The following is a 27,089-nucleotide window of genomic DNA, read 5'->3' on the forward strand; positions in this document are numbered from 1 at the left end:
GAGACCCTTGGAGATTTGCCTCTCCACTGCCACCTGGTGACAGCATACCTAAAGGGCAGTGACCCGACCAGGAAGCAGAGATTTGCCTAAGCGCTGAACTTGATCCATTATCAGTGATGGTGGCAACAATCCATGTCAGTCCTTTAAGGATGTGGCCTCCTTCCTATTTTCCAGATTCTTGAGCGTCACCTTGGTCTTCCCCTCTAAGAGCCAGCGGTTCCTGCGGGTTGGCCTGGCCGTGCCAATCCTCAGCACGGTGGCAGCCCTGAGGAAGATGGTTGCAGAGGAAGGTGGCATCGCTGTGGATGAGGTGTGATGGGGCCTGGTGATGGGATGATGAATGCTACCTGGGCCGGCTGTCTAGGGTGTTTAGGTTAATTTCTGGCTCCCGGTGACTCCTGAGTGACTCATGAGTTTCTGTTTGATTAACAGTCCCTGGTGTCTGTGGTGACGGGGCCTTGAACTCTCCCTGCATTTTCACAGAACAACCGGAAAAGGATACCACCTTTGTCTTCCAAGAAAGTGACGATGATTACGATCATCATCATTTCAACAATAGCTGACTCTCAGTAGAGCTTACGAAGTGCTGAGTACCGTTCTATGAACTTTATAGCTCATTTACTCCTCACCACCATCCTGTGAGGTAGACATTACACTTATCCTCATGTTAGCAGCAGGCACTGAGAAGTTGAGTGACTTGCCCAAGGTCACACAGCTGGTAAGTGGCTGCGCCAGGATTTGAAATCAAACGCAGATGGTTTGATTTCACAACCACTATTCTATACTTTCACTCCCGAGAATATAAGCCAGGAGACTGAAGGGACAATACATGAACTATAAGGAACTAACTACTGAAGGAACTTGTGGTGTGTACATGAGAGAGGCAGTTTGGAGGAGAGTGGGATGGATGTGCTCCAATTTTTTTTTTTTTTTTTTTGAGCGTCTTGGTAAAGAGTTTGGATTCACTTGACTTTGGAGGGCAGACTCCTAACAGGGACCCCCATGAAAGGACAGGGTAGAAGTGATGGTGGTGAAAAGCAATGCAGTATGATGAAGAGGGCTCGCAGTGGGGTTCTAATTGTGATTCAGTCCCTTCTAGTTTTCTGACCTTGGACAAAGTAATTGGTTCTCTGTTTCTTTAACTGTAAAATGGAAATTTTACACTTCCCTGGTGACCTCGTGGGATTGTTTTCTAATTAAAGAGTATTTTTAACCTTTTTGTTAAGGAATAACATAGGTACAAGAAAGTGTCCATGTCTTAGGGTTATAACTTGTTGAATTTTTACATGCATGTACATACGTGTAACCACCATGATTATTGAGGCTTTCCATCACCCCAGTGGACTCCTTCCTGCCCCCACCCAGTTAATCCCTCTGACCTCTCTCACCATTTTAATGAGGATCTCAACTGGGGAAAAAAATGTGTGTATCTTGCTTTGTAAATCCAAAGTGCTATATGGGAATCTATAGTGAGGGAGAGAGTAGGACAGTGGGTGAGAGAGAGTCTTGGGGGAAAAAATAGCAGTAATAAAAGATCAAAAGGGGAAGTCTAAGAGAGGTAGAGTTTGAAACTTTAAGAGAGTAAAAGGACTGTCAGGAATTTAAAAGGCATGATGGGGACTTCCCTGGTGGTGCAGTGGTTAAGAGTCTGCCTGCCAATGCAGGGGACATGGGCTTGAGCCCTGGTCCAGGAAGATCCCACATGCCACGGAGCAGCTAAGCCCGAGTGCCACAACTACTGAGCCTGTGCTCCAAAACCCCCGAGCCACAACTGCTGAGCCTGCGTGCCACAACTACTGAAGCCTGTGTGCCTAGAGCCCATGCTCCGCAATAAGAGAAGCCACCACAATGAGAAGCCCGCACACCGCAGCAAAGAGTAGCCCCCGCTCGCCGCAACTAGAGAAAGCCCGCACACAGCAACGAAGACCCAACACAGCCAAAAATAAATTTTAAAAAAAAAGACTTATAAATAAATAAATAAATAAATAAATAAATAAATAAATAAATAAATAAAAGGCATGATGTGTTTGTTCAGGGAGACAGGAGTCACTTGGGATTCCAAAATTCACAGATGGGCATTTTGATTGGAACTAAAAATCTATTGTGATATTTTGTTTTAACTGGCAAGTTTATTCCATCAGTGATCATGGACAAGTTTGGATTTATTTATATCATCTTATTTTATGCTTTCTATTTACCCTGCTTTTCCTTTGTTTCTTTTTTCTCTCCTTTCCTGCTTCTTTTGGATGGAGCAATTTTTCTTTATTTCATCTCTTCTGGTTTGAGACATATACGTTATATTTCTATGCTCTTACTGGTTATCATTAAAATATCAACATGCATAACTAACAAAGTCTTATGTTAATCTTCCCAAACAACACAATTTATGCTTTAATTTCCCTTATACCTTTTTGATTTAGATATTATTGTAGATGGATGTTGTTATCCAGTGTTTGAATCCCTCCTCCCTTTTCTCACAGGTTACAGTAGTAGTAATAGTTGTTATCATTAGAGGTTTATATAGTCAATATGTATTTACACTTACCAATGTTTACCATTTCTTTGCTTCATCATTTCTTCTTGCAATTCAAGTTTTCCTTCTGAGGTCAGTTTCTTTGTTTTAACCCTGACATGTATCTTTTGTATCTTTTACAAGAGAATTTCTCAGCCAGTGTGCCTTGAATGGGTTATGTGTGCTGACTTGTTGGTTCCTTCAGCCCTTGAGGGGACAGAGTTGAGTCTTGGGAAGACAGGACCCTCAAGGCAGTCACTCCTCTCATCCACTACAAAACTAGCTTCTTCTGCTCACCTCAGTGTTCCATGAAAATATTTTCCACATATGATATAGCATGCAAAAAGTTGGCAATACTATTTAAGAGTTCTTTGAGTGGAGTTCTGTTAGTGATAAGTACTCTCACTTTGCTTATCTGAAGTGGCTTCATTTTAGGCTTATTTTTGCACGATAGTTTAGCTGGGTATAAAACTTTAGATTTTCAGTTTTCTTCTCCCTACTCTTCCTTCTGCACTTTGATATTCTATTGTTGCAGTTGAGATGTCTGTGGTCAATCTAATTCTTACACTTACTGTGTTTTATTACTAAAAATAAGTAACCACTTAGGGAGAAGGAAAAGGTAAAAGAGAGGTTTCAGACTATCAGTCACTTTTAGACTGCTACTTTGTTAAGTTCCCTTTGAGAAACAAGAGGGAAAATGATCTTCCTCATTCCAGGTGATCTTGGTTGAACTTCATCCCAGTGGACTCCAGCGGTCTTTCTTTGATGAAGAGGACTTGAATACTATTGCAGAGGGAGATAATGTGTATGCCTTCCAAGCCCCTCCATCACCTGGCCAGGAGACGCTCTCAGGTACAAGAGTGCTTTGCATAATTTTATTTGGATATTATGAGTTATAGGTTTGAGAGGATACTCATTGGGTGCTAAGGCATAAGACACTTAATTTTAGTACTTGGAAATATCAGGCTTATTTTCTCCGATATTTGTTGTACAGATGGTTGATTATAAAAATTAATCAACTAAGACAGGGGTTCTTGAAACCTTAGTATCAGAGTCACCTGGAGGTCTTGTTTAAACAGATTTCTGAGCCCTACCCGCAGTGTTTTTGACTCCGTAGGCCAGGGGTGGGGCCTGAGAAATTACATGTCTAGCAAGTTCCCAGGTGATGCCGATGCTGCTGGACCTGGTACCGCATTTTGAGAACCACTATTCAGAACAGGTGCTGGGGTAATCTTTGTCTTCAGGACTCCTATGGTTCAAGGTCAGTGCTTGAAGTAAAACTGTTACAAACTGGAGCAGTAGATGGCCAAAGAGATTATTAAATGACTTTTTGTTAACGGTCCCACTTCCCTATGTTAACTTTTCCTAAACTTCGGATAGGCAAAGATGGTCAGTTTCTGACAGCCTTTCATTATAGGTCAGTATCCGTTTTGGTCCAATTAGCCAGTCAGTAAGGCTCATATTTAGAGGACCTTGTGCCAGTGTTACACTCATACCCGAGATGAATCCTATGCCCTGGACCATATCCTCGGCCAGCCTAGATGGCAGGCAGGCTGTGGGAACCAAGTGTCTGCAGTTGCTCTGAGTCAACAGAGAGACTCTGGGCCTGGAACAGGACATTGACAGGCCCTGATTATGTGATAACTCAGTGAAATAGCCCTCATTTCAAATTCAATCACAGGACACATCTGTGCCTTAAAAGTAAAATTTCAGAGCTGATTGGAAATTGAGGATGGTCCAATTCCTCTACTTCCTCAACAATAAAGAGTCTTACCTTCTCTCTGTACTCCTTAATGTTGGCGTTCTAAAAGAGCGGATACTCTGCAGCTCTCTGATCAAAGCATACAAGCAACCAAAATCATTTTGGTGTATTTTTCAGATTGGCTTTGAAAAGTATTAATTAAAATCCCTGCCTATACTTTAAAATTGGCTGATCACAACAGCAAATTCACTACCATGTATATTATGCCAGGTGCCTGATGAAACAAGTGCCATGAACCTTAATATCACTTCCCCTGAAGCCCTCCAGTGTCTCCCAAGGGTGGTTAATGGATGATCAAAGAGAAGAGGGGCTAGAAGCCAGGGTTCTGACCCAGCACAGCAGCTCCTTTAAGAACGCAAATGTAATTCTCGCCCTTCAGCTCGTCCATCTGGTCTACCCGTCTCCCCACGCTTGGCAGTCCGTGAGGGTCAGCAATTATCCCTGCCCGTCCACAGTGAGACCACGGTGCTAATCCTCTTCTGTAATTTGGTGGGCTCAGGGCAGCAGGCCAGCAGGTATGTTTAACTTCATCCTTCTTTTACATGATGTCTGGGTTGTGTCGACATGTAGTTGGAATTTGCGCTAGAATAATTCTAATTTGAAAAAAATTAAATATCCATTCTCAAAGTTGATCAGCAAGGAGTAGGGAGTAATGTACTTCCTGATCAAGAGGATCAGAAATAACTGCCTTAAGCAGATGGCTAACATTGTCCTTAACAATTGAGTATCAGAGGTTTCCCTATTGGTTTTAGGAACAATGATTTTTGCTCTCACCACTATTTTATACTGTGTTGTAAGGCCTAGGCAGTGCAGTAAGACAAGGGAAAAAGAAACTGGCTATTGGAAAGAGGAGGTAAAATGACCACTATTTGCAAATAATATTATTTTCTATCCAGAAAACCAGGAACTTGAAAGTAATTAGAACTAATGAAAGAGTTCAGGAAAGTGACTGGTTGCATAACAAATATACAAAACCAGATAGTTTTCTTATAGAATGCAAATAAAATGTTTAAAAGATATTACTCCAAAGAAAAAATTTTAGATGGGTAAAATGTTTGTAAAATTTATCTGAAAGAACAAACTCGTAAGAGTAGCCAGAAAATATTGGGGGCAGGAGAAAGAAGGAAGAGGGATTGTTCTAGTAAAACAGAATAAAGTTTTAATTATTAGAATACTGTTATATAGGCAGAAGAATATACACTTAAATCAATGACACAGAACAGGTCAAGTGTACTTCAGTATTTGTTATATGATAAAAATGGTGTATTTCATATTAGTAAGGAGTGAATGAATTATTTAATACTAAGCCTGGGCTAACTGATATTTTGCTTTCTTTTTATTTTAAATAATCAATTTTTTTACTCCTGCCATAAATTCACATGTATAAATTGATTGGAGAGGTAATTACAGAAAAGGAAACCATAAAATAACTTGAAGGTAATGTAGGGGAATATTTATATCTTTGAGTTGGGGGCTATTTTAACACCTAAGGCAGGAGGCTATCAAGGAAAAGTCTAATGTTTTAAATACATTTAAAATGCTAAGCTAAAAGCAAATTTGAAAGGCAAAGCAAAACGAAGAAAAATATTTACATGTGACAGCTGAAAGATGCATATCCGTCACATAAAACCTAGCTCTCAGATTAGGGAGAGAAATAATATTCTTTTAGTAAAATGAGCCACAGAGATGAACATTAATTCACAGAAGAGATACAGGCATAGGTTAAAATATTCAGCTTCATTAGTAGTAGAAGAAATTCTGATGGCAATAGCAAGATGCTATACTTAACCTTTCAGACTATTAAAGAACTTTAAAAAAATTGATAATACTCATTCTGGGCAAGTGTCAAGAGAATGGGGCACATGCTTCACGGGTAAATTGGTGAAATTGGTGTGGCTTTTCTAGAGAGCAGGTTGGAAATAAATAGCTTTGGTCTTATTTCCACTTCTGGAACTTTATCCCAAAGAAACAATTAGTCATGTGCACCCAAAGGCGTAGGCAAAAGCACGTGTATAGTTCCTGCCATGAGCAAGCATTGCTTAAATAAAAAATTGGAAACAATCCAAATGCCTAGTAATAGAGGATAAGGTAAATAAACCCATCTGTCTATTCAACAATTGATGCCCAGTGCCCTTGCCCATCCAGGTGCACCAGCTCATATTTATGCTGTATTTTAGCAAAGTTAATTCAACAGTAGCACATTCTTACCCCATTGGATCTTCACACAGCCTTGCAGGTGGGGCCAGAGAGCAGTCAGAGTTCAGTGGTTTGTCCAGAGGCACCCAGGGCAGAGCTGGAATTGACAGCCAGCAGTCTGGGCACCACAAGCTCACTGCTGCATGCTCATGGGATCGGGATATGGAAAGCATTCCCAGTTGCGAGAATATTCCTCATACACAAAGCCATCGATGTGTCCACTGGGCTTATCTCTGCCTGGCTTTCCTCTGGGTCCTGTGTTCTCTTAGTCTGCTCTTTCTCTGGGGAAGAGGGTTTCCCAACCACCTCTTTACACTGCCATGTCTCCATTCGTAACGAGGGTCTCAGATGGGGAATTTTGTATTGTGTTTTGTGCTCAACTCTTATCCATTTGAGAGAAGCCAGTGAGTAGAGCCAATGCTCTTGACTGTTGGGTATTGTTGGTTTTTCTTTTGCCGAAATAACCTCATTTCCTTGGATTTCCAGGTTTGGGCCACCTTTCCTGATGAGGGAAGACAGAGCCATCTCATGGGTCCAGCTCCGTCAGTGCATTCTCAGCAAGGTCCGCTATCTCATGAAGAGCGAGGCTCCCGTACAGGTCAGTGTGTGTGTGTGTGTGTGTGTGTGTGTGTGTGTGTGTGTGTGTTGTCGGGGGGTGGGGTGTGGAGAGAGGGGTGTAGGAATCTAGTGGTAGCTCAGGAGAGACAAGCATTTGCTGTCAATGACAGTGTTCACACTGTCGTATCAAACAACTTTGATTTATATGCAAGAACATAACCGTTTTATGGTCCGTGCTGTTTCTCTCTTTGTGGCATTACAAAATACTTTTCATGGACGGAGCTTTTGCTTGTTAAATCTTTCAAAACATCACTGGAAGAAAGAGTGGGATTTACATCATTCATCTCAGTTTTGTATATTTATGGCTTCCCATAGTTCTTCCTGGATGGGAGCTTATTGTAATAAACTGTAACTTATACATTTGGATCAAAAACTTCAAGGAACTTGAGGTATAACTTCTGTGGAAAATTAAAATCGATATTTATGTCCAAATATGAAAACGTAGGTATTAAAACAATTTTGTCCAGTTTTCGAAAAACAGGTTAAAAACTCAAGGGGAAACACCTTTTTGCCTTGCTCATTTATTTATTCTCAGACTGGTAGTTTCCAAATAAAAACAATAAATTCTAAAACCATTCCTTTCATCCCCGATAGTATCAGAACCTGTTCTGATGGCTGCTTGGCATAGAAGACTTTGACATGTTTAGGGACACATCAGTAGCCTCAGAATTTTGTTTTCCCCCAACTACTCTCTAAGTAAGAACTTTTCATTTGGGGGATGTACCAAACATTTCAGAGGGATTTCTGCATAGTTCTTCGTAATTCACGTGCCTTCCTGCTTTGGGAAAACCGTACATTTGATTCGGGATTTACACCAAATACCAGTTTGCTTAAGACCTTTTCTACATTCGTACCAAATCTTTATCTCCAAAGGATTTTTGCTTCATGAACTGCCCAGCAGATCTGCCATGGTGCCCAAATTAGAAACTCGGACTTCTTCTCAAGTAGGTCAGAATATATAGTAATAGCTTTAGCTTTCCCCAAACCCTGTGCTCCTGGCTGTTGAGAGTGGATGAAACGGCTTTCATGCAGACATTGAACTCAGCTGTTCTTATTCTCCCCTTGGCCTCCCATGTGCTTTTGCCTCTGCATCTCTCCAGTCGTTTCAATTTTAGAGACCGATGAAGCAGTCAGTGGGGCCTGCAAAATTCTAATACAGGCAACCTCCGACTCAGCTATGGACGCTTGTCCACAGATACATTGACAAATGTGTGGATACCCATGGTTTTATGTAAGAATAATGTGTTCTAAGTGGTTGTGAGGCTCCCAGGCTAGCTCACCCATCCAACCCATAGGCTTTTATATTTTGGTTTTTGTTGTTGTTGTTGTTTTGGCCGCTCTGCCTGGCTTGCGGCATCTTAGTTCCCCGACCAGGGATCGAACCCTGGCCCCAGCGGTGAAAGCGCCGAGTCCTAACCAGCTGACCGCCAGGGAATTCCCAAGGCTTTTATATTTTGAAGCGTTTGAAAAGAATTTGAAAAGAATTGGTAATAATTTGGAAAGAATCCTGTCAGCCTTCTCAACATTGAACCAAAGAGATTAAAAGTAGTGAACATATATTGAAGGTTCCAAAGTGAATTTCCCTAGCCGAGAATAAAGGACAGGAAAATGTCTCTTACAAAAATGACCGATTTGCTGGATGGGATTAATTTGCATGAATTAATGAAAAAAAGAGATTGATCATTGCGTAGGAATTTTTCTGGTTCCTTTGTAAATTTTCTTTGTGGGCAGGCAGGGCGAGCTGCTTCCATGTAGTGTAGGTGCCTTATTATGTTGCCATCCAAACAGCAAGACTCCATTAGGGGTGCCAGGAAAAAGAGCTTCCCCCCCCAGATTTAACTAACTTCTCCTTGGGAAGTACACCCTCGCATGGCCAGCCCTGAATCCAAGCCCCTGAAGTCAGCTTGCTTCCAGCCATCAGTTTTGTGTTTGTTGAAGCGGCAGGTCAGCTAGAGTATAGGTATAGTCCAGTGAGGCGTCCACACTCCCCAAATGTCACACTTATTGCTCCTCTCCCCCGTCAGCTGCCACAGTCCAGGAGTCGGCTCACAGCTCCCTGAGTATGTTTTGGGTCACACTGTCTTTGCCCTATTCCTGTTTCTTTGAATTATAACGTTTTCCCTCTCTTCTCCTGCCTGAATTCAACCTACATTTCATCAGTGTTTTTTTAAGTAGAGATTTCTGCCACTTATCTTTGCCAGAGTTTGTAAGAACATTTCATTTTTTTCTAGTCGTGGCCAAGGTCATCAGTGACAATTTTAAGAACTGTATTTCCATTGCTTGAAGAGACCATTGATTTTATTTTTTTTAGATATTGTGGTAAAATGTATGTAATGTGTATTGTAACCGTTCACAAATGTACATTAATTATATTCATCATGCTGCATAACCATCACCACTATACTCCCCAGATTTTTCACCATACCCACAAAAATTATACCCATTAAATAATAACTCCCTGTTGCCCCAGCCCCTAGCCCGTGAGAACCTCCATTCTACTTTCTGTCTCTATGAATTTGGCTACTCTAGGGACCTCATATAAACAGAATCATACAATATTTGCCCTCCTGTGTCTGGCTTATTTCACTAAGCAAAATATTTTCAAGGTCCATCCATGTTGTAGCATGCATCTGAATTTTCTTCCTTTTGAAGGTTGAGTAATATTCCATTGTGCGTATATACCACATTTTGTTTATCCATCCATCTGTTGATGGATACTTGGGTTGCTTCTACCTGTTGACTATTGTGAATAAGGCTGTTTAAGGCTCACTTCAATTTCAGAAAAGTTAAAATATGAAAAAAATGTCCATCTTAGAATAACAACATAGGTGGTATTTCTTTTATGCAGCCTATTTCGACATGTATAAATACTTATTTAGCATTTGAGACGTAAAATGTACACTAACTTGCTTTTAGATAATTGCCTCATTTTGGTAATCTGGTGATGATAATAATCATCTTAATAAAGTAAATTAGCTGTTAATAATTAATGAACAGAATTGGTTTAATTCCCCATTAACTGTGCCAACATTTGCTCCAATTAAACCTGTGTTATTTTAAATCACCGTGTTCACTGTTTTGGAGAATTTACCGTGTAACACAGTATTAGATCACTATGTTAAAATGTATAGGGTGTATCTTCTAAATAAACTGAAGGCTTTATATCTCTGGATTTGGAATAATTATTAAGGGCATATTCAAAATACACTCTAAGCAAAATGTTACATTTTCTGAGTAACTTCTTTGCACTTAACTGTCTGATTCGCACCAACATGTGTGATGACCTGCTTCCTGTTCTCGGCCTGGCAGAACCTGGGGTCACTCTTCTCCATCCGGGTTGTGGGGCTGTCCCTGGCCTGCAGCTACTTGTCCCCCAAGGACAGCCAGCCCCTCCATCACTGGGCAGTTGACAGGTAAGGGGACGCTGCAGACGTGGTAAGAGAATGCATTCGTTCCCACCTGACTAGACTCCTTCAAGGCTGTGTATCAGTAAGACTGACGACAGTCTTAGCTGCCCTTGGTCTTCAGCACCAGCGCCTGGGTTAGGTCCTTATACACATTCTGTGCTTTCAACCCTCATGCCTAGAGCGGGACCGACGGCCACTTCAGAGATGGGGAGACACTGAGGTTCCCAATGATTAGTGAATTTACGCACATTCACGCGGCTGGTTAAGGACCATGTACCTTCCGTGAGCTCAAAACCTGTTTTTGAATCATCTTGGTGACAGTTAGGGACACATGTGACATCTCCACTTTTTCCTTGCAATACATTCAAAACCTTCTTTTAGGTGCAGACCCTCCTGTCTGTCACTTGTATATATGCGTCTTGGTTGTTTTTTGTTTTTTTTTTTTTGGCCACGCCGCGCGGCTTGCAGGATCTTAGTTCCCTGACCAGGGATCGAACCCATGCCCCATGCAGTGGAAGCATGGAGCCCTAACCACTGGACCGCCAGGGAAGTCCCCATATGTGTCCTGTTGATTTCACATCTTCCACTCCCTCCTTGTCCTGTCTCTTCCGCATTAAGGCCAGACAACCTCTTCTGAAATGGGCTGAGCCCAAGCAGCCGGAAAGAGCGATGGGTTGATTCACATTGAGATTTTCTGGGCATGGGAGGGTCTGGAAGGGGAAGGCCTTTTAGGTCGTGGAGGCGGACTGGCAGGTGCTCCTTTCACTGTGCAGTGGAGGAAAACCTAGCAGCTCGTTTGAGGCACCGTCAGAACTGGGTATGTGCTGAGGACGTTCAAGCAGAACGGCCCCCTCGACACTGAGAAGATGGCTGGGGCTGCAGTGGGAGGGCTGGGTCGTGGCCTTGCAGCCACCAAATCCTCGGAGCTCGCCAGCTCCCAGGGGAGCAAGGACAGAGGCTTCAGGGGTAGATTAAGGACCAAGTCTTCTGCAGACAGCACCTCCCCAGACCCCCGACCTCGGTTTCCATGCAGCTTTGGACATCTCTGTTGGGAACATCAGTCCCGGGGGTGGAGGAGAGAGTAGGAAGCAGGCTGCATGCCTTTGATGGGCTCCCTGTTCTCTCCTCAGGGCTCTGCACCTCAGGAGGCCGGGAGGCCCCCCGCACATCAAACTGGCCGTGGAGTGGGACAGTGGCGCCAAAGAGCAGTGAGTCCAGCAGAGTCCAGCTCTGGCAGAGGAGACGGGGCTGTCCGTGCACACGGACCTTCCTGCGCCAGTTCCCCTGATGCGACAGTGGGGTGTACGATGCCCCCCGGATGCCGTGTGGCCCATTCCTCAGAGGAGCCCCCATGGCAATTGTCTGTATATAAACAACAGCGACAGGAGTAGTAATAACGATGGCTGTGGGTGGTGTCAGTGGTGGTTAACAGTCACAGTTGGAAATGGTGAGGTGACACTTACCCACTCACCCCGTGCCAGCCACTGCTCCAAGCACTTCACATCCGTGCAGTTTAGTTCATGCATCAGTTCCTGTGCGGTAGGTCCGACCCGAATCCACATCGTCAGATGTGGAAACTGAGGCACAGAGAGGTTAAACGGTTGCTCAGTGTCACACAGCCCCTGCCTGGCAGAGCCGGGCTTTGAACCCAGACTGTCGCCTCAAGTCCATGCTCTTAATCACTCAACGTGGCTGCTTCTCTAACACTGAGTGCATCTGCCCGACTTCGGGAAAGACACTGTTCAGCCCGGCGAGTGTTTATTAATCTCCTACTAGGTGCCAGGCCCTGCACCACGACATGAAACAGAAATGAGTAAGCCAGGGGCTCGGTCCCTCTCTGGGTCCGTGGGGGGACTGAGAAGTCCAGTAAAAGCGAGTGGGTGCCCCGGGAGCCCTGGGAAGGGGGCCTTTGCCTCCCGGGCAGATGCTTTGCACCCCGTTAGCTGGGAGTAGGGCCCCCTCAGGGGTGAGACCCCGCGTGCCTCTGTCTGCTCCCCGCAGCCTGTTCGGGAGCATCCAGGAGGAGCGGGTCCAGGACGCGGACAGCGTGTGGCGGCAGCAGCAAGCCCACCAGCAGCAGAGCTGCACCCTGGACGAGTGTTTCCAGTTCTACACCAAGGAGGAGCAGGTCCCGCCCTGGGGGCCACGCCCCGTCCGGCCCGGACATCCGGGGCCTGTCAGTGGGTGGGTCACGACCTCGGGAGGGGTGTGGCTTACGGTCCCGGTGGCTTCCCTTCCAGCTGGCCCAGGACGATGCGTGGCGGTGTCCTCACTGCCGGGCGCTGCAGCAGGGCGTGGTGAAGCTGAGCCTGTGGACCCTGCCCGACATCCTTATCATCCACCTCAAACGGTTCTGCCAGGTGGGCGAGAGGAGAAACAAGCTCTCCACGCTGGTGAAGTTCCCGCTCGCCGGCCTCGACATGGCTCCCCATGTGGCCCAGAGAAGCACGGGCGCCAAGGCCGCCCCGGGCCCCTGGCCTCCTTCCTGGAAGCAGCCGGCCTGCCTGCCCACCAGCTACCCACCAGACTTCCTGTACGACCTGTACGCGGTCTGCAACCACCACGGCAGTTTGCAAGGTGGGCATTACACAGGTGAGCCTGCCTCGCGGCCCGTGGCTGCGGCCCGGGCCTCCACATGCCCGGGGAAGGGGCACCGCTGGGATTGCCGAGCTCGCTCGGGCACTCGGCACCAGCTGAGCCCTGACCCGCTGCACACCGGGCACCTGCCGGGGGTGGGGTGGTGGCGTCTGGTCCAAGCGTCGAGCCGAGTTCCGTGGGGGGTTGGAATAGAAAGTTAGGTACAGCCCGAGTTTTTGACCGTGTCGGATACCAGAGGGTAGCTGTTGGAGCCCGGAGAGTGCCATTTATCCTCGTCTGTGATTCAACGCAGGGACTCCTACTTACCAGATTCGGTATTTTTTATTTCTACGGGGTACCTTTAATTGTTAATCCCTCGGAGGAACTTGGAGAGAATGAAGGCTGGAAGGACAGAAACAAAGAGCTTGGCAGCTCGTTCGGTTGTTCATAATCGTGTACCTTGGTCTCTTCTAGAATAATATAAAGTATTTCATTTTTGAAAAAATGCTTGAAAATATTTAATTTTTTTGAAAAATGCCCTATTCCTAGTGTACTAATGAACCTGCAATTTGGAAAGCACCAGACTGTATAAAAATTCAGGATCATCACTCATTCATTAATTCATTGAACAAATATTTATGAAGTCCCCATTCTATGCCAAACCCTGGGCTAGGTGCTGGAGTCTCGGTGATGAACAAGACAGATAGGAGTCCCGCCCTCATGGGACTAATTTCAGACACAGACAATAAAAAGGTGCTTGTCCCTTTAGTACTTTCCCTACTTGGTATCATGAAAAGGTGATTGGTTGATGTGTCTGAGATACAGATAAGGCCTCCCTGAGGATGTTACCTTTAGGTCAAGATCTGAAGGATGAGGTGGAACTAGCTGTGTGAATAAGAGGAGGAAAACATGGGCAGAGCTACTAGCCTGTGTGAAGGCCCTGAGGCGGAGTTTGTGTGTTTAAGAATTGATGAAAGCCTGTTGTGGCTGAAGGGGAAAGTGACATAAGATGGGGCTGGGTCCGAAGGCCCTGTGGGCCACGGACAAGAGTTTGCACTTTTTTCAGAGGGTGATGGGAAGCCATTAAAAGGTTTTAGGCAGAGGAATAAAGACATAATCTAGTTCACAAACTGAGGTCTTAGCTCGAGCAGAGAATTGGGCGGAGCAAGAGTGGAAATGGGAATTCCAGTTAGGAGGAAGTTTCTGGGACTCAAGTGAGAGATGGTGTTGGCTGGGACTTGGGTGATGACAGGGTATTCAAGACATATTTTGGAAAGGGGATCAGTGAGACTGGCTTTTGGACTCAGCGTGGGGTGGGAGAGAAAAGAAGGAGCAGAGACGAACTTCTCCGTGCTTGCCCTGGGCTGGTGCAGGAGCCAGCAAAGTGTGGCTTGTGGGCCACATCCAGTCTGGCACCCGTATTTGTACAGCCCATGAGTCAAAAATGGTTTTTACATTTTAAAAAGTGGTTTAAAAAAACCCAACCAGGGCTTCCCTGGTGGCGCAGTGGTTGAGAATCTGCCTGCCAATGCAGGGGACACGGGTTCGAGCCCTGGTCTGGGAGGATCCCACATGCCGCGGAGCGACTGGGCCTGGGAGCCACAATTGCTGAGCCTGTGCGTCTGGAGCCTGTGCTCCGCAACGGGAGAGGCCACGATAGTGAGAGGCCCGCGCACCGCGATGAAGAGTGGCCCCCGCTTGCCGCAACTGGAGAAAGCCCTCGCACAGAAACAAAGACCCAACACAGCCAAAAATAAATAAATAAGTAAATAAATAAATAAATAAATAAAATTAAAAAAAAAAAAACTCATTTAAAAAAACCCAACCAAAACAACAAGAATACATGGCAGAGACCGTATGTGGCCATCGGGGACCTGCAGAGCCTGAAACGTTGTCTATTTGGCCCATTACAGAAGAAAGTTGGCTGACTTCCGAATTAGTAGGTTATGGAGCCATTTACTGAGGTGTGGAGGGAAAGGAGAGGACTATTTCTCGTACTTGTTTAGAAGGTGGTGAGAATCTTATTTATGAACATCTTCTTAAATGTTTGACTGCAGTTCTTAGGTAGGAAGGAAGTGTACCATAATCCCAACTGCCTATTATCCTCGCGTACTGAATCAGAGACATGCATTTTGAAGGTCCTCAAAAGAACGGGGGTGAACATTGGCCTTATTGCCTGGGTACTCCCATAAATATTATAAATCGGGACTCCCTCTTATTGGAGATTTTGCCTGAACAAGCTCTACAACGTAAGGATTCAGCTTGTGTGGTAACAGATCAGTTGATCAGTGAGCATCTGGGTGTGTAACTGGTTATCCTTGCTGATTCTGCCAGATTCATTTCTGGCTAAAAATGGTCCAACGTTTCTCATTCTATTACAAACGTCCGTTTTTCAGCCATGCCCATGGGAAATGTCTTCCTGCTTTGGGGGGGCTCCAATAATGGGGACTTGGGGTTTGGACCTTCGCAGCCTACTGCCGGAACTCTCTGGACGGCCAGTGGTACAGTTACGACGACAGCACGGTGGAACCGCTTCTAGAAGATGAGGTCAACACGCGAGGGGCTTACATCCTGTTTTATCAGAAGACAAACAGCATCCCTCCCTGGTCAGCCAGCAGCTCCATGAGAGGTAGGTTTTGCTGCTCCTAATAGGAGAGGGGAGGACTGGGAACAGGCAGCACGCTGTATCAAACAGCGAGGACCCGGAGAGGTCGGCAGGGATCTGAAAGAGGAAGCTTTGCTGATACAGAGCCATGTAGAGCCCTACAGACTAGTGTCCCATTTGCAAGGACGTGGGAGGGACATACTGAAATCCAAGAACGGGAAAAGGAATAATATTTTGTATCTGTGGCAGGTGGCTCTTGGGAGCATGGGATTCCATATTTCCGCTCTCACCCATATTGAGCCAGATCTTCATTAAGCTTGTGCAGTATAACCCTGCATTAGTCCCGGTAGAAAGGGAAGGGCAGTTATAAGGGATGAGGGGCCTTAATAGGAAACAGCTACTTAACCACACCCCAGAGATACGTTTCAACCTCAAACTTGCTTGGCAGTCTGGAGATGGAAAAGAAGGGTCAAAACGGACCTTTCTGTGTGACAGATTTCACTCTGCGAACTAGCCATCCTTACTTTGGAGTGAAAGAACATTTTTTAAAAAATGACTCAGATTTCCTGTGCCCAGATTGTTGGAAAATGGCCAAGTAAAACCAAGATGCCCCAGCAGGTCTAAACCCAACGTAATGCAAAGTCTGCCTTCTTTTCACAGAAGGTAGACATGGCGAGAGTGAAAAACACGCCATATTTAGAAAACTGGACTTGGCGACCAGTAATTCCATGAAAAGGCTTTCAGTTCTCATCAACATTCTGTCCTTTCTGTGCCCGAGTGCCTCTCCCTAAATGTGTTGGCTTGGTCTCATGGTTCGTCAGTTACAGGTTCTCCTCCAGCGATTCGCTCTCGTTTCTGCAATTCTACTCTGGTTCTGTAGCTCCGGGCTCGGGGATGGGACTCTGGCCGTGAGAGGCGCCCGGGGGGCCCCGAAGGATGGAGTTGGGTCCAGCCTGCCCTCTCTGTGCCCCGTCTACAGGTTCCACCAGCTCCTCCCTGTCCGATCACTGGCTCCTCCGGCTCGGGAGCAGTGATGGTAGCACGAGGGGCAGCCTGCTGTCCTGGAGCTCCACCCCCGGCCCTGCCCGGCCCCAGCTGCCTGGGCCTGCCTTCTGCACCAAGAGCCTCCCCAGCCAAGAAAAGGGTACGTTCGATCACGTTGGTTAAACTTGCTGATCTTACTTTCATTTTCTGTAACGACTGTCACTCCTCAACTTTATGAAGGTGCTGGCACCTCATGGCTCAGAGTGTATAGAGTCCCTCGGTACGAGAGGTTTATTTATTTCCCAAATCGGGGCTCTCAGGACCTGGCCCGCCCCCACCCACTACCCCTGGCTGCAGGTACCTTCTTTCTCCGCTCCCTGGAGCTGACCATCTAAAGGGGGCCGACAACACATCAACGAGTGAAAGAATTTCATGGCGGGATGTAAAGCAGGGATAAGGGCGAACAGGTAAATCATCAAAGGAAGAAGGTATCTAGGCCAGGGGTGGGGGAGAAAGGATGCAGAGGGCCCGTTAGGCAGGGCGGGTGGGGAAGGCCTTTCCGAGGAGGTGAGTTTGGAGCAGAGGCCTGAGTGTGAGTGAGTCGTGTAAAGTCTGGGCATGTGCTCCGCACTATCAGGGTGAGTGAGGGCTGTGAGGTGGGAGTGAGCGTGGGATGGGGGGTAGGGGGGTGCAGGAGAGACCAGAGCTGCGGCCAGAGCACAGTGAATGAGGAGGAGAGTGATAGGAGGTAGTTGGGAGCGTGCCTTTGGCACATGGTACCAAGTTTGCATTGTATTCCAATTGCGGGGGTGGGCGGGAGCTACTGGGAAATTTGAGCAGCAAGTAATCAATCTGATACTTTTACAAAGCCTACTTTGGCTGCTGTGTGAATGCATCACAGGAGAGGTAAGAAGCCAGAAGGCCAGCTGGGAGGTCTGGCTGTGGTTTTCCAGGCGAGAGTGGGTGGTGGCTTGGATTAGTGCGTTAGGCATGAGGTGGTCAGATCCGGGCTATATTTGAAGATAGAGCTAACAGGATTTGCTGGTTTGGGGTGTGAGGGAGAGAGGAACCAAGGAGGACTCTTTGCTTGGTGTCTACATAACTAGGTGACCAGTAGCAGTACAGTTCATGAGATGGGAAGGGCTTGGTCAGCTAGGATGCAGGGTCAACTTTAGAGGGAAATCAAATGTTTGACATGGTCATTGTGAGACTCCGGTAAGACATCCAAATCAAGATGATAACTAAGGAGTGGAGAAAAATATTTGAGGGTCATCAGCACACGGATGGACTTTAAAGCCACGGGGCTGGCTGAGCTCTCGTAGGGAAATTATACAGATAGAAACAAGTAAAGACCTAAGACCAACCCTGGAGCTCTCCTGCACCTAGAGGTTGAGCAAAGGCAGAGAGAACAGCAAAGAAACAGAGAAGGAGTGGCCTGTGAAATAGGAAGAAAACTGGGCAAACATGGGTCACAGATGCAAAAAAAGGGGAATCTTTCAAGGAGGAAGAAGCCAACTGTGTCACATACTGTTGAGAGGCTGAGTAGGATGAAGATGGGTGAGTGACCATCGGGCTGGAAGGTCACCAGTGACTTGCCAAGAGCATCTGTCATGGTTTGGAAAGAATGGAAGCTGTCAGGAACAGGTGGAAAAGACACTGGGTTAAAGAATTGACAGTGGATGTGGGTTCCATCAAAGACTGTGATTAAAGAGGCAGTAGCTGCAGAGGAATGTGGGCTGACAGCGCTTTGGGGTTTTCTTTGCCAAATAAGAAATAATAGAGCATGTTAGCATTCAGAGGATCCCGACTAGAGGGAAAACGTGATGATCGTGCAGGAGGGAGAGGCAATAACGACGGAAACAAACGTTTTCGTAAAAACACATGAGTGTCTGTCTGTCTGTCTGTATCTTTTTTTTTTTTTAATTTTTAGCTTGAGATTTTAATTTTATTTATTTATTTATTTTATTTATGGCTGTGTTGGGTCTTCGTCTCTGTGCGAGGGCTTTCTCCAGTTGCGGCAAGCGGGGGCCACTCTTCATCGCGGTGCGCGGGCCTCTCACTATCGCGGCCTCTCTTGTTGCGGAGCACAGGCTCCAGACGCGCAGGCTCAGTAGTTGTGGCTCACGGGCCTAGTTGCTCAGCGGCATGTGGAATCTTCCCAGACCAGGGCTCGAACCCGTGTTCCCTGCATTAGCAGGCAGATTCTCAACCACTGCGCCACCAGGGAAGCCCTGTCTGTGTATCTTTAGCCTCTGTGTTCCTTCCATCAGAAAGTGGCAGCACATTCTAATTACTTTTAGTTTCCATGTTTCCTATTAGCTCCTGGTTTAGTTTTTTAAGTAAAAATTTTTTAATTGAAGTACCACGTATATACAGTAAAGTGTACTGATCACAAGTGTACATCTGATGAATTATCATACAACATACCCATGTAACTATCACTGAGATTAAGCAATAGAAAGTTCTAGGTCATCTCTATCTCTCCCCACCCCACCCCCGTATCCTTCTCAATCTTTACTGTTCCCCTCCTTTCCAGCAGGAAGTATTATTCTGACTTCTAACACATTGATTAGTTTTGTCTCTTTGGAAACTTTATATAAATGGAGTCACACATTCTTTTTTCTTTGACTTCTTTTGTTCAGCATTATATTTGTGAGATGTATATTTGTGGTAGGTATCAATGCTTTTTTCATTTTATTCCATTTGTCAGAAGCAAAAAACAAAAAAACACAAACCAACCCAAAACAACTCAGACACATAAAGTTTGTTACCGAGTCCAAGCTTGTACTGCTCACCGCATGACAGGACAATAAATCAAGAGACATAGTGTTGGCGCAAGGAATAACGACTTTATTTGGAAAGCCAGCAGGCTGAGAAGATGGTGGGTTCGTGCCCCAAAGAACCATCTACCCAAGGTAGAATTCAAGCTTTCCTTATACTAAAAGGGGAGGGTGTTTGGCTGGTCCTTGCAAACTTCTTGGGGCAGGAATCCTTTGTTCTTGCAGCTGCCCAGGTAGGTCTGGTCACAATGTTCCTATAAACCTCCAACAAGAGAATTGTTATTTTCTGTTCTGCAACTTTTTATCTCTACATTAATGGGAAAGTGTTATACCTTTAAAGGTCAGAGCCTTGAAAATGGGCTATCACGTATATTTCAGGCTCTAGGCAACATTCTTTTACAAAAGGTGCAGAGCCAGCATGACTGAGATAGGCAACAGAGCACAAGGGTTACAGCTAAAAAAATAGATCCAACATGGAGTCATGTTTGTTCTCTGTTACAGGTTCTCTGCACGCAAGTTTAATTGTACATATGAGAGAGAGGAAGAGAGATTGTTGTCTGTTGACTGTTGACCTTTGTCAATAAAAAAGCAAAAGCAGGCATCTGGAAAAGAAATCATGATGGGTAGGGTGGGGAGAGCCACCTTATTTCCGAGGGGTTCACGGATGGGCTGGATTTGATCTCAGAGGCTGACCTGGAGAAGTTTGGCTTGATCGTCAGGGGAAGCACTTTGAGTTGTTACAGATTTCCGGATTCTTGAGTTATTTGTGGATTCTCCAAAAATCCACACAAGTTTTGTGGTGAAGACACGTGATGGATTGTCTTTGGGAAACGTCTGCTGGTGTCCTTCTGCACCCTGATGGCATGCTCTACTTCCCTCATCAAAACCTCCCACATTGTAGGAATAGCTTACATTTTGCTCATTTAGTCCATTGTGGTTGGATATTGGGGTTGTTTCCGTTTGGGGCTATTACTAGTAGTACGGCTATGACCATTTTTGTTCATGCCTTTATGTTGTACGTATGTCTGCATTTCTGTTGGCTATTTACCTGGGAGTGAAATTGCTGGGGTGTTTGTGTGTTTATTCGTCAACTACTTATTTCTTTATACTTTTAAGTTACTGTTCTATCAAAGTAGCTAACACAGTTCCTGGTGTGTCCCAGGCTCTTGTTACATATTTGGGAGGGAATAAATATGATGATAGAGGTTTTTTTAATACATTTATTTATTTATTTATTTTTGGCTGTGTTGGGTCTTCGTTGCTGCACGCGGGCTTTCTCTATTTGCGGCAGGCGGGGACTACTCTTTGTTGTGGTGCGTGGGCTTCTCTTGTTGCGGAGCACGGGCTCTAGATGCGTGGGCTTCAGTAGTTGTGGCATGCGGGCCTCTAGAGCGCAGGCTTAGTAGTTGTGGCGCATGGGCTTAGTTGCTCCACGGCATGTGGAATCTTCCCGGACCAGGGCTCGAACCCATGTCCCCTGCATTGGCAGGCGGATTCTTAACCACTGCGCCACCAGGGAAGTCCCCTGATGATAGAATTTTAAAGCGGCAGGTGGTTTTAGATTGTCATGGACACCAACCCTCTGGTTATTATGCTTTATGTATCAAATTTTGGTGAATTATTCCTCCATGTTCAGCATTTTGGCTCCCAATATCTCACTATTAGACAGAATGCTGATTGCACCACCGCCCCCTGCAAATCACAGTGGTCTGATTCCCTTAGAATCCGCTCTGTGTTGGCGTACTATTTCATGCATTATATTCTGACTCACCCTGTCTGGGCGTTTCTTTTCCCTTCACATTTTTATGACTGCACATTTAGGGTAGTGTCTGGTGAACAAAAAAAAGGCATTCCTTCCCCAGCTTGTCCATCCCCCATCAGCATGAGCCACTGACAAGCTCATAAATTCATCCCAGTTCTGTCCAGAAGCGTAGGACCTTGGGCCGTTTCTCAGTTCTCCCAAGAAGAAATGTGTTTCACACCCCTTAAGGAGGCAACTTGAAAAGATGGCCAACTTTTCAACAGGGTACTCAGACGAGCGTCAGGCATAGCTCCAGAAAACTCCCCAGAGAGACAGAGAGGGCTGGGATGGGAGGAGAAGTAATATTGCAGAATAACTGTCCTCCAGACCCTTGCAGGCATGTTACTTATCTCATCTACTCATTCAGAACTCTGGGAGAGGTGAAATGATAGCCCTTTTACCAAGGAGAAAGCTGAGCCTCAGACGTAACCAGTCACAAGCTCGCCTGGGAAGTAACGGGGCTGCAAATAGACCTGCTCCCTCTGGCTGCCAGAGTCCTGGCTCTGTGGCTCTTAGATGTAAATTTCAAATTTAAGGCTATTCCTTTCGGACACTGCCAGAGCCTCCCTTCCAAAGGGAGCATTCCCTCTTGGAGTCTGAATATAATGGTGATAGATTTGAAACCTGTTTGAGAAGCTCTGAGATGGTTGAAAATCCAGCTTTATTTTACTGTTAATACTAAGCCCGGGGCAAGATCAAAATCGAGCACATAGGCTTTCAACAATGGTTGGTACTAACTCCTCTCCTCACGAGTATGTGGGAGACGTTTTTTTTTACTGTCAAAATGAGCAGAGGGCATGACTGGCGTTTAGTCCCCAGGGGGCAGGGATGCTAAATGTCTTGCAATGCCCAAGGGTGGTGCCATGCGGTACAGACCTGTCCTTCCCAAATGCCAGCAGTCCCCTGTAGAGAAACACTGACAGCTTGGCAACTTCATCCTTCTGGTAGCTCTGGTTATGGGACCTCATAATAACGAAGGCATTTTAAAACGAAAATGAACAGGTCCAAGTTTTGTGGGGTATGCAACTTAAATAATTGGGGATGGGTATTGGGAGAGGCTCTATAAGAAAAAGGATGAAGAAATACCTTACTTTTGCAATTGTTATAAAAACATGACCGTGTGAAAAAATTGCTAAAGTCCTTTGCAGAGGAGGGGCCCTGGGACCAAAGCGTTTCAGTGTCGGTGCTCCTGATGGTAAATTTCCTCTATGGCTTTATTGAGCCTCAAAGGTTTTGTTTTTCTTTTTCAGTGCTTTCCAAATAGCATGTTATTTCAGTTTTGATTTCCTCTTTGATCTAAAGGTTATCTGGGTGTCAAGTATTTAAGAGTTTTTGGTCACCCTTGTATTCTTTATGTCTAATTTTATGGATTGTGATCCAAAAATGTGGTTTTCAAAAATGATTCCCTTTTTGTGATCAAGTAACTATATGATGATTATTTTGTCAGTGTTCTGTGTATGCACAAAATAATGTACATTGTCTTTTGAGGAATGTGAGCTTTATTAAATTAGGTGAGTTGATTGTTGTATTCAATTTCCCTATGTCTTTTTTTTTTAATTGAAGTATAGTTGATTTATAATGTTGTGTTAGTTTCTGGTGTACAGCAAAGTGATTCAGTTTTACATATACATATATATATGTTCTTTTTTATATTCTTTTCCATTATTGATTAGAATAAGATACTGAATATAGTTCCCTGTGCTATAAAGTAGGACCTTGTTGTTTATTTTATATATAGTAGTTTGTATCTGCTAATCCCACACTCCTAATTTATCCCCACCCCTTTCCCTTTGGTAGCCATAAGTTTGTATGCTATGTCTGTGAGTCTGTTTCTGTTTTGTAAATAAGTTCATTTGTGTCATATTTTAGATTCTACATATAAGTGACATCATATGATAGTTGTCTTTGTCTGACTTACTTCACTTAATATGATAATCTCTAGGTTCATCCATGTTGCTGCAAATGGCATTATTTCATTCTTTTTTATGACTGAGTAGTATTCCATTGTATATATGTACCACGTCTTCTTTATCCATTCATCTGTTGATGGACATTTAGGTTGTTTCCATGTCTTGACTATTGTAAATAGTGCTGCTGTGAACATAAGGGTGCATGTATCTTTTCAAATTAGCTTTTTCTCAGGGTATATGCCCAGGAGTGGAATTGCTGGATCATATAGTAGTTCTGTTTTTAGTTTTTAAAGGAACCTCCATACTGTTCTCCATAGTGGCTGCACCAATTTACATTCCCACCAACAGTGAAGGAGGGTTCCCTTTTCTCCACACCCTCTCCAGCATTTATTAACTTTTTAACGATGGCCATTCTGACCAGCATGAGGTGATACCTCATTGTAGTTTTGATTTGCATTTCTCTGATTATTAGTGATGTCGAGCATCTTTTCATGTGCCTCTTGGCCACCTGTATTCCCCATGTCTTTTTTTTTTTAAATATTTATTTATTTATATTTGGCTACGTTGGGTCTTCGTTGCTGCACGCGGGCTTTTCTCTAGTTGTGTCAAGTGGGGGCTACTCTTTGTTGCGGCGGGCCTCTCATTGCGGTGGCCTCTCTCGTTGCAGAGCGTGGGCTCCAGGCGCGTGGGCTTCAGTAGTTGCGGCACGTGGGCCCAGTAGCTGTGGCTCGAGGGCCCCAGAGTGCAGGTTCAGTAGCTGTGGCCCACGGGCTCAGCCGCTCCGTGGCATGTGGGATCCCTCCCGGACCAGGGCTCGAACCCGTGTCCCCTGCACTGGCAGGCAGACTCCTAAGTACTGTGCCACCAGGGAAGTCCCCCCCATGTCTTTAAATTGACTTTATTTAGGGCCGCCTGGTTACGAAGGAGGTATATGGATACCTTCCTGTATAGCTGTATTTTAAATCAAGTACTCCCAGGACGTTAATAATATTTGCTTTATATTGTTAGCCATTTTGTTAATAGGTGTCTGTAAGCTGATGACTGTTAGATCTTCTTTATAAATTGGGTCTTTTCGCATTATACTGTTTCTCTTTAGCCTGCTTAATGCTTTTAATCATAAATTCTACTTTGTTTGAGATGAATAATTCCACCCCTTCTTTCTTTTTTCTTGCTTGCATTTGCCTGGTATCATTTTGCCCTTCTCTTTTACTTTATAAACCTCTCTTTTTGAGTTAGTTTTAAGTGGTTTCTGAGAAACAGTATGTTGCTGTGTTTTGTTTTGTTTTGTTTTTTAAATGTAAAAAATTCAAAGCCTGTCCTACAAAGGGAAAATTCAGTCCATTCATACTTAAAATCAACTACCAAACTTGATTTCATGTCATTTTATATTTTTTTGTACATTTTCTCAGAGAGATATTTTTTATTGAAGTATAGTTGATTTACGGTATCATGTTAGTTTCAGGTATACACAGCACAGTGATTCAGTTATATATATATTCTTCTTTTTTAAAATAAATTTATTTATTTATTTCGTTGCGTTGGGTCTTTGTTGCTGCAGGTGGGTTTTCTCTAGTTGCAGTGAGCGGGGGCTACTCTTCGTTGCGGTGCGCGGGCTTCTCATTGCGGTGGCTTCTCTTGTTGCGGAGCACGAGCTCTAGGCACGGGGACTTCAGTAGTTGTGGCACGTGGGCTCAGTAGTTGTGGCTCGTGGGCTCTAGAGCCCAGGCTCAGTAGTTGTGATGCACGGGCTTAGTCGCTCCGCGGCATATGGGATCTTCCTGGACCAGGGCTCGAACCTGTGTCCCCCTGCATTGGCAGGGGGATTCTTAACTGCTGCGCCACCAGGGAAGTCCTATATATATATATATTCTTCTTTAGATTCTTTTCCCTTATAGGTTATTACAAAATATTGATATAGTTCCCTGTGCTATACAGTAGGGCCTTGTTGGTTATCTATTTTATATATAGTGGTGTGTATACATTCATTTCATTAAAAAAGAAATTTCTATCACTGATTCTTTTTTCTTATTTTTACTGATTTGATCATGTTGCTGCGTGTTCCCTTTTTTCCCCTTGTTCACTGGGAAGTGCTGTTCTTTTCCATCTTGTTAATTCTTACCTTATGCTTCCCTCTATTTAAAATCAAAGGCATTTTCCTATTATTATATGGATACGAGAAGCCTGCTATTTCCTGCGAGTCATTCTGTTTCATCACTGCCTTCTCTCTTTCCCCTGATGAGACCTTTTAATGCTTCCGTGTCATTCCCCCCAAATGAGAGCTTTGAGATGCTTTCCCAGGTTCCCCCTGGTCTGTTTCAACAGCACCCCCTCGTCAGTCCCCAGTTCTTAGATTTTGCTGAGATGGTTTCCTACTCTGTTCCAGACTGTAATCAGAATTACTCTTGCTGTCCCTTTCCTGTCCCAAACACACCAGCTTAACTTCATGTGACACATCCTAAGACCATCTGTCTCCTGTGAGGGTGGATGGTACACAATTGCACTGGACACTGCTGTCTGTTTTCTTTTCTTCACCTTCTATCTTCAGGTCTCGGTGCTGATTTCTAGTGTTTGGTCAGAATTCTTTTCAGGTATGCATAACATGCTCTTCCTCTGCAGAGCCTGAAATATTTTCTTTTCCCGGGGAGTGAATGGCAGCTTGACTGGTGAAGGGCTCTTGGGTTGCAATCCTTTTCTCTCAGGCATCTGTGGATGTTTTCCCACGGTCTACGAGGCCCCAGGGTTGCAGGTGAGAAGTTCTTCTTTTTCACATGAGAGCCACTTGTTCTTTCTGGCTGGAAGCTTTTAAAATTCTGTCTTTGACCTTGGAGTTTAGAAATTCTACCAGAATATGCCTGGGTCTGTGTTTTTTTATCAACCCTGCCTGGGACTTGTGGAGGCCTCTCCTTCTACAGATGCAGACTTTTCTTTAGGGAAATGCTGTTTTTGTTTGATTATTGTCTTGCCTACTTTTCAGATTCCTATTATTTGCCTCTTGGGTCTCCTAGATCTGTTCTCCAAGTCTCCTAGCTTTTCCCTGTGATTTCTATCGCTTTGTCATTTTGCTCTATGGCATGAAACATTGCTTTCACAATTATAAAATTTGTGAAATTTACCAAATGTCATAAATTTCAAGATCATTTCAGGCCACTAATTTGAGTCTTAACAGTGACCCCGCATGCCTTCAGTTCATTTACTGAATTTTAAAACCTGAAAGTCACATTCTTCAGTCTCCTGTTGTTCTGCACTTGAATCTCCTTGACCGTTTTATTTTGTTAGTTTTTCTTTAATGGCTCAAAAGGGCCTGTTCTGATGGTTCTGTTTATTCTTATTCTCTGACTGCCAGACCCCCTTAGGTGTGTTTTTATTTTTCTGTTTCTGCCTGTCGGGGCTTCCTTCCATCCTCTCCTGAGTGGCCGTGGTTCTTGGAATGATGGACGGGGCAGTGGCCTTGGCTCCTGAGGCAACCTTTCCCCTCGCCAGCCTTGTCCTGCCAGCTCAGTCACAGAAGTGGACAAGCCTCAGCTGATCTGTGCAGCTTCTCCTTACTTTCTGGGGGACCCGAGAAAAGTTTAGGGGTCAGGCTTGCCCCAGGTTGCATTGTGCAACCAGAGACAGGTGTCTCCAAATACAGGTTGGGGCTTAGAAGATGAAGGCCCCTAGTTAGGGCCCTTTTCTCCCGTGGTTACAGCCCTGGACCTGACCCGCCGAGCTTGCCTGTGCCTCAGGGCCTTTGCACTTGCTGCTCCCTCTGCCTGGAACCTGTTATCCCCAGATCTCCACGCGGCTTCCTCCCTTCTCTCAGGTCTCTCCTCACTGAGGACCCTCTATTTCCCCCTTACCCTGCCTTCTTCTTCATCCTAGCTCTTATCTCTACATCCCATGGGATGTAGTTTTGCTTTTTTGTCAAGCCCAATAAGGAATAGGCACATTGTAGTTT

General features: G+C 45.0%; 1 protein-coding gene across 2 annotated transcripts in view; it reads left to right on the plus strand.

Annotated features, from left to right (window-relative positions):
• USP43 (ubiquitin specific peptidase 43) overlaps positions 1–27,089 on the plus strand; it is a 66,624-nt gene that overhangs the window by 30,935 nt on the left and 8,600 nt on the right. Inside the window, exons 5-14 of one of the 2 annotated variants that reach the window (XM_082373268.1) lie at positions 175–310; positions 3,229–3,364; positions 4,654–4,789; positions 6,957–7,068; positions 10,398–10,501; positions 11,626–11,703; positions 12,497–12,623; positions 12,736–13,087; positions 15,543–15,701; positions 16,657–16,821. In XM_082373268.1, coding sequence (XP_082229394.1) covers positions 175–310; positions 3,229–3,364; positions 4,654–4,789; positions 6,957–7,068; positions 10,398–10,501; positions 11,626–11,703; positions 12,497–12,623; positions 12,736–13,087; positions 15,543–15,701; positions 16,657–16,821 — 1,505 coding nt within the window. The remainder of the gene's footprint in view (positions 1–174; positions 311–3,228; positions 3,365–4,653; positions 4,790–6,956; positions 7,069–10,397; positions 10,502–11,625; positions 11,704–12,496; positions 12,624–12,735; positions 13,088–15,542; positions 15,702–16,656; positions 16,822–27,089) is intronic. The other variant, XM_082373269.1, reaches the window with a different exon arrangement.

Source organism: Balaenoptera borealis, assembly GCF_965194805.1.
Source record: "Balaenoptera borealis genome assembly, chromosome: 20".
NCBI classification, from domain to species: Eukaryota; Metazoa; Chordata; class Mammalia; order Artiodactyla; family Balaenopteridae; genus Balaenoptera; species Balaenoptera borealis.